Raw genomic sequence first — 12,870 nt, 5'->3', positions numbered from 1 at the left:
GAAAAGATTTACAAGGATGTTGCCAAGGTTGGAGGATTTGAGCTATAGCGAGAGGCTGAATAGGCTTGGGGCTGTTTTCCCTGGAGTGTCGGAGGCTGAGGGGTGACCTTATAGAGGTTTATAAAATCATGAGGAGCATGGATAAGGTAAATAGACAAGGTCTATTCTCTGGCATGGGGGAGTCCAGAACTAGAGGGCATAAGTTTACAGTGAGAGGGAAAAAATTTAAAAGGGACTTAAGGGGCAACTTTTACACTCAGAGATGGTGCATGTATGGCATGAGTTGCCAGAGGAAGCTGTGGAGGCTGGTACAATGGCAACATTTAAAAGGCATCTGGATGGGTATATGGATACAAAGAGTTTAGAGGGATATGGGTCAAGTACTGGCAAATGGGCTTAGATTAGATTGCGATGTCTGGTCGGCATGGACGAGTTGGTCCGAAGGGTCTGTTTCCATGCTGTATATCTCTATGAATTGTATAGACAAGGTTAACATATAAAACTTAAACAAATAACAAAATAAAACAGGACTGGATGATATGCTGTAGAGAAATTGATTGAGAGATAAATATTGGTCAAGATATTGGGATAACCCCTTCCTCTCTCTTGATATCGTTGAGGCATCTTTTAGTGCCTTGGCTTAATGTCTGATTCTAAAAGATTGCACAACCAAGAGTGCAGTTTTCTTTGTGTACCAGACTGAAAACTCTGTCTAAATTTTATGTTCAAATCTGCGGAGCGGAACGTGCACGCACTCCTTCTAAAATCAGAGGTGAGATCATGGTCAACAGCCAACTGTCCAAATGAAGAACTGTCCTGACAATACCTTTTCCTCAATCCCACCTGTCTCAGCAGCAGTAAGGTTTTGTGTTACTTACATTTAGCTAGCCAGAGAGTTACATATTCTTGCTAATTTTTCACTTTGCTTTCAGGTCCCAAGAGCCTTTGTGAATCTGGTGACAGTTCTCAACATTTTACCATTGCGTGAGCTTTTTACCAACACAGGAGTGAATTGTCCACGGTTCCTCTTAAAGTTTGTAATCTGTTTAATCAAACTTTCCATAACAAACTGCAGTTAATAACTGCCGAATGTACTTTGGTTACGAGCCATTATCAGCAGGAAGGAAGAGTGCTGAAAACCTTGACCTATCTGTTTGATTATTTTTATAATCTTTAATAGCAGTTATTATATCACAGTAACAAATCTTCCATAGAAGCCTCCAGTTATATGCTGTGAGTGAAACACAGTTCTACCTTGAACCTAGAATACAGCAAAGCAGTTACCCAGCTTGTGTTTGGTTTTGCCAGACGAAGGAGCAGCATTATTTTGAATGCAGTAGACTAAATTGAAAGAGGTACAGGTAAACTGCTGCTTCACTGGGACAATGAAGAGGGAGGAGATGAAAGAGGGGCTGCACCTTCTGCGATTTCATGCAAGTTACCCAAGAGAGTTGAGGTCATGTACACCACTCCCTGAAGAGATCTCATAAGTTTATCATTTCTCATTTCTTCCCAAACTGTTTTCACATCTCGGGTTTCTGAATTTAAATCATCCCTCTCCATTGTGCTAATTCCATCATTAAGTAAAAGAGCCACTCCTCCACCTTTCCTTATTTTCCTATTATTCCTAATGTGGCTCAGGTAGAGACTGCTCTATCTGCACAGTTCCAACCTGCTCCAGCATTAGAGCCAGTGGCCTATGAACTGGAGCTCACTTTCCTCACACCAGGACTTGAGCCAAGGATTAATCTCTTGAATCTGGTTTGCCCTATGCTAATTTACAAGTAGCTCAGATAATAATGGCCTTTGAGATTTTACTTCATAATTTGGCACCTATATCCTCACATTGACTATGCAGAACCTCCTTAATCCTGCCTATGATGGTGGGACCTACATTTCACCTTCTTCCATTGAAAGTTCCTCTTCAGCCCAGAATAGATGTCCCAGACCATTGTACCAACTAACAACACAACCAGCTAGATTCTTTGCTGTAGAGAACAGTGTTAATCCCCCTGACTATGTTGTCCCCTACTGTTATCACACACTTTCTTAGTCTCTCTCTTGAGTGGCTTCCCCTATCATTGTGCCGTGGTCATTCCATCCCACAGCCATCATTCTCATCCAGACAAGCTCAAAGAACTGAGATCCCCATTCACCTGCCTTTTGGATCTCCCTCACCTGTCTCACTCACAGTTGCGCTCTCCTGTCCCTGAACTATGACCAAATGAGATAAATCACACCAAATGAGGTGTGAATGGCTACTGGAGCAAAGAATCCAGGTAACTTCCCTCTTTCTGAAGTATCAGTGTCTGTGGTTCAGCTCATTAATTCTGAGGTGAAGCTACTCAAACTTCAAACATTTGCCTCTGATGTATTGCTCTGATCCAAGCTAGATCCAGAAACTCCCACATGCTACAAACATAACACAGCACATGCCCTGCCATCTTAGGTTTTCAGGAAGTATATTTCAGATTGTAACATCTTGCTGTGATTCCTGTGCTACTTATTTTAAATCCTGTCATTACTTGGCAGTGAAAGTAGTTTCTCTTTAGTTATGACTCACACATGGCTCCTATCCAGTGAGTTGAGATAGCTTTGTGGCAACTCCAAGTTAGATGATACTAATCAATAATTGGTGTGCGATTAACCAGTTCGCCTGGCTTCTGTCATTGGGAAAATATGTTAAGGAAGAAATAGAAACAATTTAAAAACAATTAATGCAAGAAACAGAGTCAATATGGTCTTGTGAAAGGGAAATCATGTTTCACAAATTTGAAGTTCTTTCTGGACATAGAAGCAGAAATGATAAATGGGAACCAGTAGACAGCATGTATTTAGATTATCAGAAAGCATTTAATTAGGTGCCATGTAAAAGGGTACTGCACAAAGTAGGAGCACATGGTATTAGGAGAATGTTTTAGCATGGATTGAAGATTAGTTGACACACAGAAGATGGAAAATTGAGATTAAAGGGTCTTTTTCGGGTTGGGAAAATGTAACTAGTGGAGTACCACAAGAATCAGTCCTAGGGCCTTTATTATTTACTATCCATATCAATGATTTAGAGGAGGGGGCTGTGTGTAATGTAATAATATTTGCTGATGATATTGAAAATAGGTGGGAAGATAATGTTTTAATGAGGACAGGAGGAATCTTCGAGGGGATATTGATGGACTAAATGAGTTGGCAAAAATTCAGTACACGGACTTTTAGGCAGCAAAGTATGAAGTCAGGCACTTTTGTAAGCAGAATCAAAAAGAAGTCTATTATTAAAAATGAGAGGGATTCCAAGAAAGTGCAGTACAGTGGGATCTGGGTTTTCTTGTGCATGAAATACAGAAGGCAAGAATGCAGGTTCAGCAAGTAATTGAGAAGGCAAATGGAATTTTGGCTTTTGTTCCTAGAACATTAGAGTTTAAAAACGGGAAAGTCTTGTTTCAACTTATTAGCCAATATCTCAAAGCATGGTGTAACAGACTTGAGGTGCTACTTTCTGTAGTAATTTGCTCATTTGATCAGTGCCTCCAATTCACTTCCCCACAGGATGCTCTGTGAGTGTGTCATTAATCCACAAGATAATTCAATACAGTTGGAAAAACTCCAAGCCCTGAATCGTAAATATCAGGTATGTGACAAAGTTAGACTTAAATTTATGCAATATCTTTCAGACCCTCAGGACACTGCAAAGCACTTTATGGTCAAGGAAGTATCACATTTATCAACCAGTTTATGCACAGCGAGCTCCAAGAAATAATAATATAAATGTGATCAAATAAGCCATTATAGTGATAATGTTTGGCAGATAAATATTGACCAGTTAATAACCCCCTCTGCTCTTTCTAAATGTGTATTTTTATTCATTCATGGAATGTGGGCATTGCTGCCTGGCCCAGCGTTTGATGCTCATGCCTAATTTCCCGTGGGAACATGCTAGTGAGCTGCCTTCTTGAGCTGTCTGCTGTGTGTAGACCAACAATGCCGTTAAGGAGGATGGTCTTGGATTTTGACCCAGTGACAATGAAGAGATGGCAACATATTTCTACCTCAGAATAGCAAGTAGCTTGGTGGGGAACTTGCAGGTGAACCCATGTATCTCTATCCTTGTCCTTCTAGATGGAAGTGAACATGTGTTTGAATAGTCCTGTCTAAGGAGCCATGGTGAATTTCTGCAATACTTCTTGTAGATAACACACACTATTGCTACTGTGTGTCAGTGGTAAAGGGAATGGGTATAGTGCCAAGCAAGTGGACTGCTTTGTCCTGGATGGTGTCAAGCTTCCTGTGTGTTGTTGGAACAGCACCCATCTCGGCAAGTAGGGAGTATTCCATCACACTCTTGAAGAAAGTGAGGAGTCAGGAGGTGAATTACTTGATCAAAGATTCCTAGCCTCTGACCTGCTCTTGTGGCCACTGTACTTAGGTAACTACTCCAGTTCAGTTTCCAGTCAATAGTAATCCTCAGGATGTTGCTAGTTGGAGGTTCAGTGATGGCAATACCATTGATTTTCAAGGATTGTCTACTGTTGGAGGTAGTCATTGCTTGGCACTTGAGTGTCATGAATGTAACTTGACAGCCCAAGCCTGGATATTGTCCAGATCTTGTTCCATTAAGACTTGGACTGCTTCACTCCCTGTGACGAGTCAAAATGGAGCTGGACATTGTGCAGTCATCAATGAACATTCCCACCTTTGGCTTTATGATGGAGGGAAGGTCATGGATGAAGCAGCTGAAGATAGTTAGATCTTGGACACCACCCTGAGGAACTTCTGCAGAGATATCCTTGAGCTGAGATGACTGACAACATTGTTTGTTGTGCTAGTTATGATTCTAACAAGTGGAGTTTTCTGCCTGATTCCTACAGTATCATAGGAGCTTTAACATCCATATGAGAGAACCAATGAGGCCTCATATACACCTTATCTAAAACATACCACTCCTGACAGTCATCACCTTGGTTTAGAGTTTGCATTCATATAATGGGACAATGTATATCAATTAAGCAGTTGTAAGTCCTGTGCCCAAACTGCACAACTTTTAATCCCAGCATTACATTCTTGGGCCCTTCTATTCTGGTTTTAGGTCCCTTGAATATGCAGAGGTCACCAATGAACATTTATCAGAAATATTCAGTGTCTTTTGGCCAAATTGTGAAATACTGCACTAATTCAAATTAACCACTCTCCTCTTCCAGGAAAGAACTCATAAGTTGGTTGAGTCTGGAAGATATGACACCAAGGAAGACTTCACAGTGGTTATCCAGCCATTTCTAGAGAATATTGAAATACCACGAGACAAGGTAATTGAAGGGAAATATGGAGCTAACAGCTTGTTTATTTCTGGTGACTGGATGGGTTAAGTTGATGCAATGTTGCTTAACATTCTACCTTTTCTTTAGCTCTATGGGCATCATAAACGGTTGAGGAGCTAGTCTATTGATCTAAATGGCCTCAATGACTGCTAGTCTAATGTGGAATCCAACTCTTAGAAGGCATTTTTAACTCTTTTATGGTTGACCATCCGAACAATGGGAGGCCTGGTCCATGTTAATAACTGAACCTCTGAAATGCAACCAGCTAGCTACCCATTCTAAGCAGACATACAGAGGCAGCTGGCTGCATTTATATAAATGTAATATTGTTCATCTGGCAGCTAAGAGGGTTAATTATGGACAAAGGTTTTATACACATTTCTGGACTGTGGAAAAATGAAGTGCAGGGAAGTGAATTGTTCAAGGTGGCAATAACCCAAACTATTCTCATGGGATACGTAGGATCTCTTTTGCTCCCCTTCATAAGACCAACAAATACTATTTGGATGTAAAGTGAAGGGGAACAAAGGATTTTACAGCTACTGGAAATCTTCATTAAGCATCTCAACCCTTTAATAGCCCTGATTAAACCTGAGGGTGTGGGGTTGGGGGTAAATAACTGACAGACGAAAATGATGAAAGAAATGTTCAGGCATTGAGTTTGCAACTCAGAAGCTCTCCCACTGTTTGATGACTGCTAATGTAGAGATGGTGCTGTATGAAATGGTTAAGACCCTAACATGTCACTCCATAACATGTTGAACTTTTGGTCACCAGAAAACATCGCCCTACATCTGAATCTTTGCTCACCCTGGCACTGGGAATACAGTTGATTATGCCAGTGTGAGGTTGAAGAAGACATAGCAGGTGCCATCAAAAGTTGGCACGTGTGGCTTATTTTGATCAAAATGCCAGATCTCTCTTAGCGTACTTCGGATGTATTGCAATATTTTTTGAGAGAATCAGCTTATATTGCCTCGAAACGAAACATTCACTTCTAGCATCTCAATCACTGAGTCCATTCATCCAACTTCTGTTAGGAATGGGAGCTCTGATCACTAGGCCAGATGAGGCCACTGCCCCTGTCATTTCAGATATGGTGCACACCAATGACGAATGAGGTACAACCTTTCACTAATATCTCCACTATTTCTCTTTCCCTAGAATGGCCTGCCCGACAGAACTTATTTTTCACCAGATTGCTTTCACTTCAGTTTGAAGGGTCATTCACAGGCAGCTCGGGGTTTATGGAACAACTTGGTAAAGTATTTGATCATTAATGTTTCAGTTTACCTTTTGTTGAGGATGTGCTTGTTCAGTTGGTATCTGAATCCCTTTCTGACCTGAAACCAGGACACAGAACCAGACATTGGTCATAGTGTAGGAGAATGCTAATTGCATTGAGAAACAACACAAGGTTCACCCTTTTCGGGAGGATGGAGAAACAAGTAAAAGATTCTTTTATTGTGTCAATCTGATTCCAAAATTGGAAACACAGACAGATTATGACAGGCTATTTGGCTTAAAAATATGTGCTAAAAATTAGAGCCTGTTTTTGGATGCAGGTTTTATTTAAAATCTGAACACCCCCATTTTGACAGGGAGCACACAAACTTGGCGAAGTCTCCTCATTAACCTGAAATGGTAACATTGGCCAGATATATGAGGGCTAAGCAGCATTTGCTGATGTCCAGCAGTACAACTAGACTGCGCTACTTAAAGGCAGTCTCCTGTTTAAATGGGGAGCTGCAGTCAGTGGAAGAGAAACTTGTTGGCTGCCTCTACTTGTGTAATTGCTTTATTCAAGCAGGTGCTTCACCATACCCATAGCTGATGAGCGATAATACAGAGCACTTTATTTGAAGACAAATACTAACATTTACAAATGATAGGCGGTCGCACAACTAACATAGGGATCCAACACATCGATGCCAGCTAGTCACATGAAATTTTGCATCTTTTGCTTCAGCAATGACCTAGAAGCATCCTTCTGACAATATGAAGGCCCAAACAACACACAGTACTCCAACAGTGATTTTACTCAGATGTCACCAGCACATCTGGAATTTTAAAGTTTTACATTCCGAATCTTTGACTAAAGCTCAGTATTGTATCAGTTTTTATACCTGGTCCACATTAGGTACCATTTCTCATGTATTGTGAATGGAACCATCAAAGGTTTTGCTCTCCCCATTTCCACAGAACTTTCCCCAATTTAAAGGAGAATTTTTTACCAAAATGAGCCACCTCATGCTTACTGACTTCAGTCTCACCGGGGCTTTTTTGTCCATTCAACCAAATAATCAAATCTTGCATCTTTCTTTTGCATTCTAGATTAGTTATTATGCCTGCTATTGTAATTTGGACACCACTTTATTTAAACTTAGATCATTGTATTGAATGGACAGAAATGGCCCCAGTACAAATTCCTGAAGAAACTGCCATCAAATACTCTGCTAAACGATCTTTAACTGCTGCTGTATGTTTCTCCTTCTTCTGTCTTGCTTGTAATCTTCCTAATTCTTCTTCAATAGCCTTCTATGTGATACCATGTTAAAGACAGCACCAAATTGTGATTTGTTTTTGTATCTTCACGCTCCTTTGGACAACAATATTAAACATAACGTGAAGTGGAGGCAATGGTCCAGCAGTACTGTCACTAGACTATTATTCCACAACTCAATTAATGTTCGGGACCTAGATTCAAATCCTGCCATGGCAGATGGTGGAATTTGAATTCAATAGGTAATCTGGAATTAAAGGTCTAATGATGACCATCAAACTATTGATTGTCAGAAAAACCCCTATAGCACATGAAAGACCTTTAGGGAAGAAAATCTATCATTCTTAGTCTAGTCTACATGTGATTCCAGACTCACAGCAATGTAGATTGACTCTTAACTCCCTTCTGGGCAAGTAGGAATGGGCAATAAACATTGGCCTAGCCAGAGACATCCATATCCCATTTGTGAATGATTCTGTATTAGTGTCTGAAGTGATGTTGAGCGTTGTATAATCATAAGTATTTTTGATTAGATTACTTACAGTGTGGAAACAGGCCCTTTGGCCCAACAAGTCCACACTGACCCTCTGAAGAGCAACCCACCCATATCCATTCCTCTACATTTACCCCTTCACCTAACACTATGGCCAATTTTTGGACTGTGGGAGGAAACCCACGCAGACACGGGGAGAATGTGCAAACTTCGCACAGTCAGTCACCAGAGGCAGGAATTGATCCCAGGTCTCTGGTGCTGTGAGGCAGCAGTGCTAATCACTGTACCACTGTGCCGCCCACTATTTTTGATCTTATAACAGAGGACAGGTAGAGCAGCTATAGATGGTTCAGCCTAGTTCACCACCCTGAGGAAATCCTGCAGAGATGTCCTGGAGCAATTATAACTTCTGACTCAAAGTTGAGTGTGCAACAATATCAATTTGCCTTGACCATAGCTAACAGAAGTGTTCTTTGGTGCAAAGCCACATCATGAGTGAATAAAACAGCAGGCAAAAATCTTAGTTGAGGAGATAGATTTTAAAAGGTTAGAGAATGCTCGTGAGGTGGTGCTTTAGATAAGGAATTCTAGAGTTTTGGGTCTAGGTATCTGAAGGCATTGTTTCCAACAGTGGAGTGATTAAAAAACAAGAGGGATACTCATGAGTCCACAGCTAGGATAGTGTAAAGAATTTACAGTAGGAGAAAAGAGAGAGAGAGTGTGTAGGTCTAGAGGAGGTTACAGAGGGGTGTAGGGTTGAAGGAGATTACAGAGATAGGGAGGGTTATAGAGGCTGGAGGAGATTACAGAAATAGGGAGGGTTGTAGGGACTGGGGGAGATTCCAGAGATGGCAAGGATTGTAAATCTGGAGTAGATTTCAGAGATAAAAAGTGCTATAGAGATAGAGGAGATTACAGACATAGAGAAGGGTGAGGCCATGAAGGAATTTGGAAATGAATTTAAAAAGTTGAGTTGTGACTTGACCTGATTGCTTTCTTTGTCCCAGTCCTCTGTTGGTCAAAGAAGGGTGAATTTAAAAAGGGAGGTGATGTAGCCAATTATTAAACTGCATATAGCTCAATGTTTAAAATACATCACCCAAGTCCTTAAGTAATAAATGACTAATTTATTGAAAACAAATTTGCTCAAGTTAAGATGCAAAGAAGGTTTACACTGTCTGAATGGTAGTGAAGGTTAGGCATGTCCCATTGAAGGCAAAGATAGGATGGGCAAGATTTGTGAACCATGGATGACAGGAGAAATTGTACGACTTGCCAAGAGGAAAAGGGAAGTGTACATAAGGTCTAGGCAGCTAAGAACAGAACGGGCCCTGGAGGAATATCGGAAGAGTAAGACAAGTCTTAAACAAGGAATCAAGTGGGCAAAAAGGGGTCTTGAAATAGCTTTAACAAGCAGAATTAAGGAAAATCCCAAAGCATTTTATTCTTATATAAAAAGCAAGCGGGTAGCTAGAGAAAGGATTGGTCCACTAAAAGATAATGAAGGAAGGCTGTGTGCCAAACCTGAGAGAATGGGTGAGATTCTGAATGATTACTTTGCATCAGTGTTCACTGAGGAGAGAAACATGATGAATTTTGAGATTAGAGATAGAAGTTTGATTAATCTGGATCACGTTGGCATAAGTAGGGAAGATGTGGAGAAGGGCTTATGCTCGAAACGTCGAATTCTCTATTCCTGAGATGCTGCCTGGCCTGCTGTGCTTTGACCAGCAACACATTTGCAGCTGTGATCTCCAGCATCTGCAGACCTCATTTTTTACTCGAAGATGTGTTGGGTAGGCTAGAGGACTGAATGGGATCTTTAGATTAGATTAGACTTACAGTGTGGAAACAGGCCCTTCGGCCCAACAAGTCCACACCGACCCGCCGAAGCGAAACCCACCCATACCCCTACATTACCCCTTACCTAACACTACGGGCAATTTAGCATGGCCAATTCACCTGACCCGCACATCTTTGGACTGTGGGAGGAAACCGGAGCACCCGGAGGAAACCCACGCAGACACGGGGAGAACGTGTAAACTCCACACAGTCAGTCGCCTGAGTCGGGAATTGAACCCGGGTCTTCAGGCGCTGTGAGGCAGCAGTGCTAACCACTGTGCCACCGTGCCGCCCACAAATCTGTCCCAGGTTGCGGAGGGAGGTGAGAGAGGAAATAACTGGGGCCCTGACAGATATATTTGTGGCATCCTTAAATACAGGTGAGGTGCCAGAGGACTGAAGGGTAGCTTATGTTGTCCTTCTGTAAAAAAAGGGTAGTATACATATTCTGGGTAACTACAGACTAGTGAGCCTGACGTCAGTGGTGGGGAAGTTGCTGGAGAGGGTACTAAGAGATAAGCTCTATTTATATTAAGAAAAGAATGAGCTTCTCAGTGATAGGCAACATGGTTTTGTGCGGGGGAGATCGTGCCTTACCAACTTAATAGAATTCTTCAAGGAAGTGACCATGTTGATAGATGAAGGAAGGGCTGTTGATGCCATATACATGGACTTTAGTAAGGCCTTTGATAAGGTTCCCCATTGTAGACTAATGGAGAAAGTGAAGTTACATGGTATGCAGGGTGTTCTCGCTAGGTGGATAAAGAATTGGTTGAGCAACAGGAGACAGAGAGTAGTAGTTGAAGGAAGTTTCTCGAAATGGAGAAAGGTGACCAGTGGTGTTCCACAGGGGTCAGTATTAGGGCCACTGTTGTTTGTAATATACATAAATAATCTAGAAGAGGGCACTGCTGGTATGATCTGCAAGTTTGCAGATGACACGAAGATTGGTGGAGTAGCAGAAAGCATAAGGGACTGTCAGAGAATACAGGAGGACATAGATTGGAGAGTTGGGTGGAAAAGAGGCAGATACTTTCAATCCAGACAAATGTGAGGTGATGCATTTAGGCACGTCTAATTCTAGAGCGAATTATACAATGAATGGAAGAATCTTGGGAAAAGTTGATGGGCAGAGAGATCTGAGAGTGCAGGTCCATTATACCCTGAAGGTTGCTGCACAGGTGGATAGAGTGGTCAAGAAGGTATACAGTAGGCTTGCCTTAACTGGATGGGATATTGTGTATAAGAGCTGGCAAGTCATGTTACAATTGTACAAGACATTAGGTCGACCGCATTTAGAATATTGTGTACAGTTCTGGTCATCACATTACCAAAAGGATGTGGACACTTTGGAGAGGATGCAGAGAAGGTTTACGAGGATGTTGCCTGGTATGGAAGGTGCTAGCTATGAAGAGAGGTTGAGTAGGTTAGGCTTATTTTCAATAGAAAAAAGGAGATTGACAGGGGGACCTGATTGAGGTTTACAAAATCGTGAAGGGTATAGACAGGGGGGATAGAGACAAGCTTTTTCCCAGGTGAAGGATTCAATAACCAGAGTCATGCTTTCAAGGTGAGAGGTGGAAAGTTTAAGGGGGATACATGCAGCAAGTACTTCATACAGAGGGTGGTGGGTGTCTGGAACACATTGCTGAAAATGTGTTGCTGGAAAAGCGCAGCAGGTCAGGCAGCATCCAAGGATCAGGAGAATCGACGTTTTGGGCATGAGCCCTTCTTCAGGAATGAGGAGAGTGTGCCAAGCAGGCTAAGATAAAAGGTATGGAGGAGGGACTTGGAGGAGGGGCGTTGGATTTGCGATAGGTGGAAAGAGGTAACGGTGAGGGTGATAGGTCGGGGTGGAGGTGGAGAGGTCAGGAAGAAGATTGCAGGTTAGGAACATATTTTCAGCTCTGATCTCCAGGATCTGCAGTCCTCACTTTCGTCTGGAACACATTGCCAGCAGAGGTGGTAGAGGCAGGCATGGTAGATTCATTTAAGATGCGTCTGGACAGATGCATGAGTAGGTGGGGAGCAGAGGGTTACAAATGCTTAGGAATTGACCGACAGGTTTAGACTGTATATTTGGATCGGCTCAGGCTTGAAGGGCCAAAGGGCCTGTTCCTGGGCTGTAAATTTTCTTTGTTCTTTGTTCTTTTCTAACTACCCATCTTAAAATCTAATACAGTCACACAACCCTAAGTCTGGAAAAATAGTATAAAAACTCTGAAGAGTTTTATCTGAAAATTACTTTGGCAAGTAACAATTAAATTAATAAAAATAATTATTCCTATATTGTCCAAATATTGGTTTCTAGCTGAAGTTATTTTGCTGACAAGCTGTTAACATTGGGATTTCTTCCTGAATCAGGTATGGCTGTTTGAATTATTTTTATCTGGAGACAGTAGAGGTAGATTCTGGATTCTCCCTGGAGAACTCTTAGGTTGCAGCAATGAAGACATCCCTGTCATTCCCCTCCACCTGTTATGATGAGATATTCTAGAGGATTTTACGGCTCTGGAATTTTGATGACAGAGAAAATAGATGAAGACTCCAAAAGCTGTTACTCCAGACAAGATTTCTCTCTGATTGCATTTAAATCCAATAGCTTTATCACACCTAATGACTGGACTACGTGGTCTCTCTTGAAAGTGTTACAATCTTGGCATCTTTAATCATGTAGCTTGTGTTCTTTCTAAAAATAACATTTCAGCTGCTTTGTCCTCTGA

General features: G+C 41.6%; 1 protein-coding gene across 1 annotated transcript in view; it reads left to right on the top strand.

Annotated features, from left to right (window-relative positions):
- The window catches only part of LOC132835161 (phospholipase B1, membrane-associated-like), a 154,984-nt gene that overhangs the window by 129,962 nt on the left and 12,152 nt on the right, over positions 1 to 12,870 (top strand). Inside the window, exons 15-18 of the mRNA XM_060854499.1 lie at positions 933 to 1,033; positions 3,544 to 3,625; positions 5,193 to 5,297; positions 6,474 to 6,569. Of these exons, the coding sequence (XP_060710482.1) occupies positions 933 to 1,033; positions 3,544 to 3,625; positions 5,193 to 5,297; positions 6,474 to 6,569 (384 nt within the window). The remainder of the gene's footprint in view (positions 1 to 932; positions 1,034 to 3,543; positions 3,626 to 5,192; positions 5,298 to 6,473; positions 6,570 to 12,870) is intronic.

The sequence above is a fragment of the Hemiscyllium ocellatum genome, chromosome 3 (genome assembly GCF_020745735.1).
Source record: "Hemiscyllium ocellatum isolate sHemOce1 chromosome 3, sHemOce1.pat.X.cur, whole genome shotgun sequence".
Lineage (NCBI taxonomy): Eukaryota > Metazoa > Chordata > Chondrichthyes > Orectolobiformes > Hemiscylliidae > Hemiscyllium > Hemiscyllium ocellatum.
Note: the sequence above shows the minus strand (reverse complement) of the source record. Positions and strands in the feature narration are given on the sequence as shown.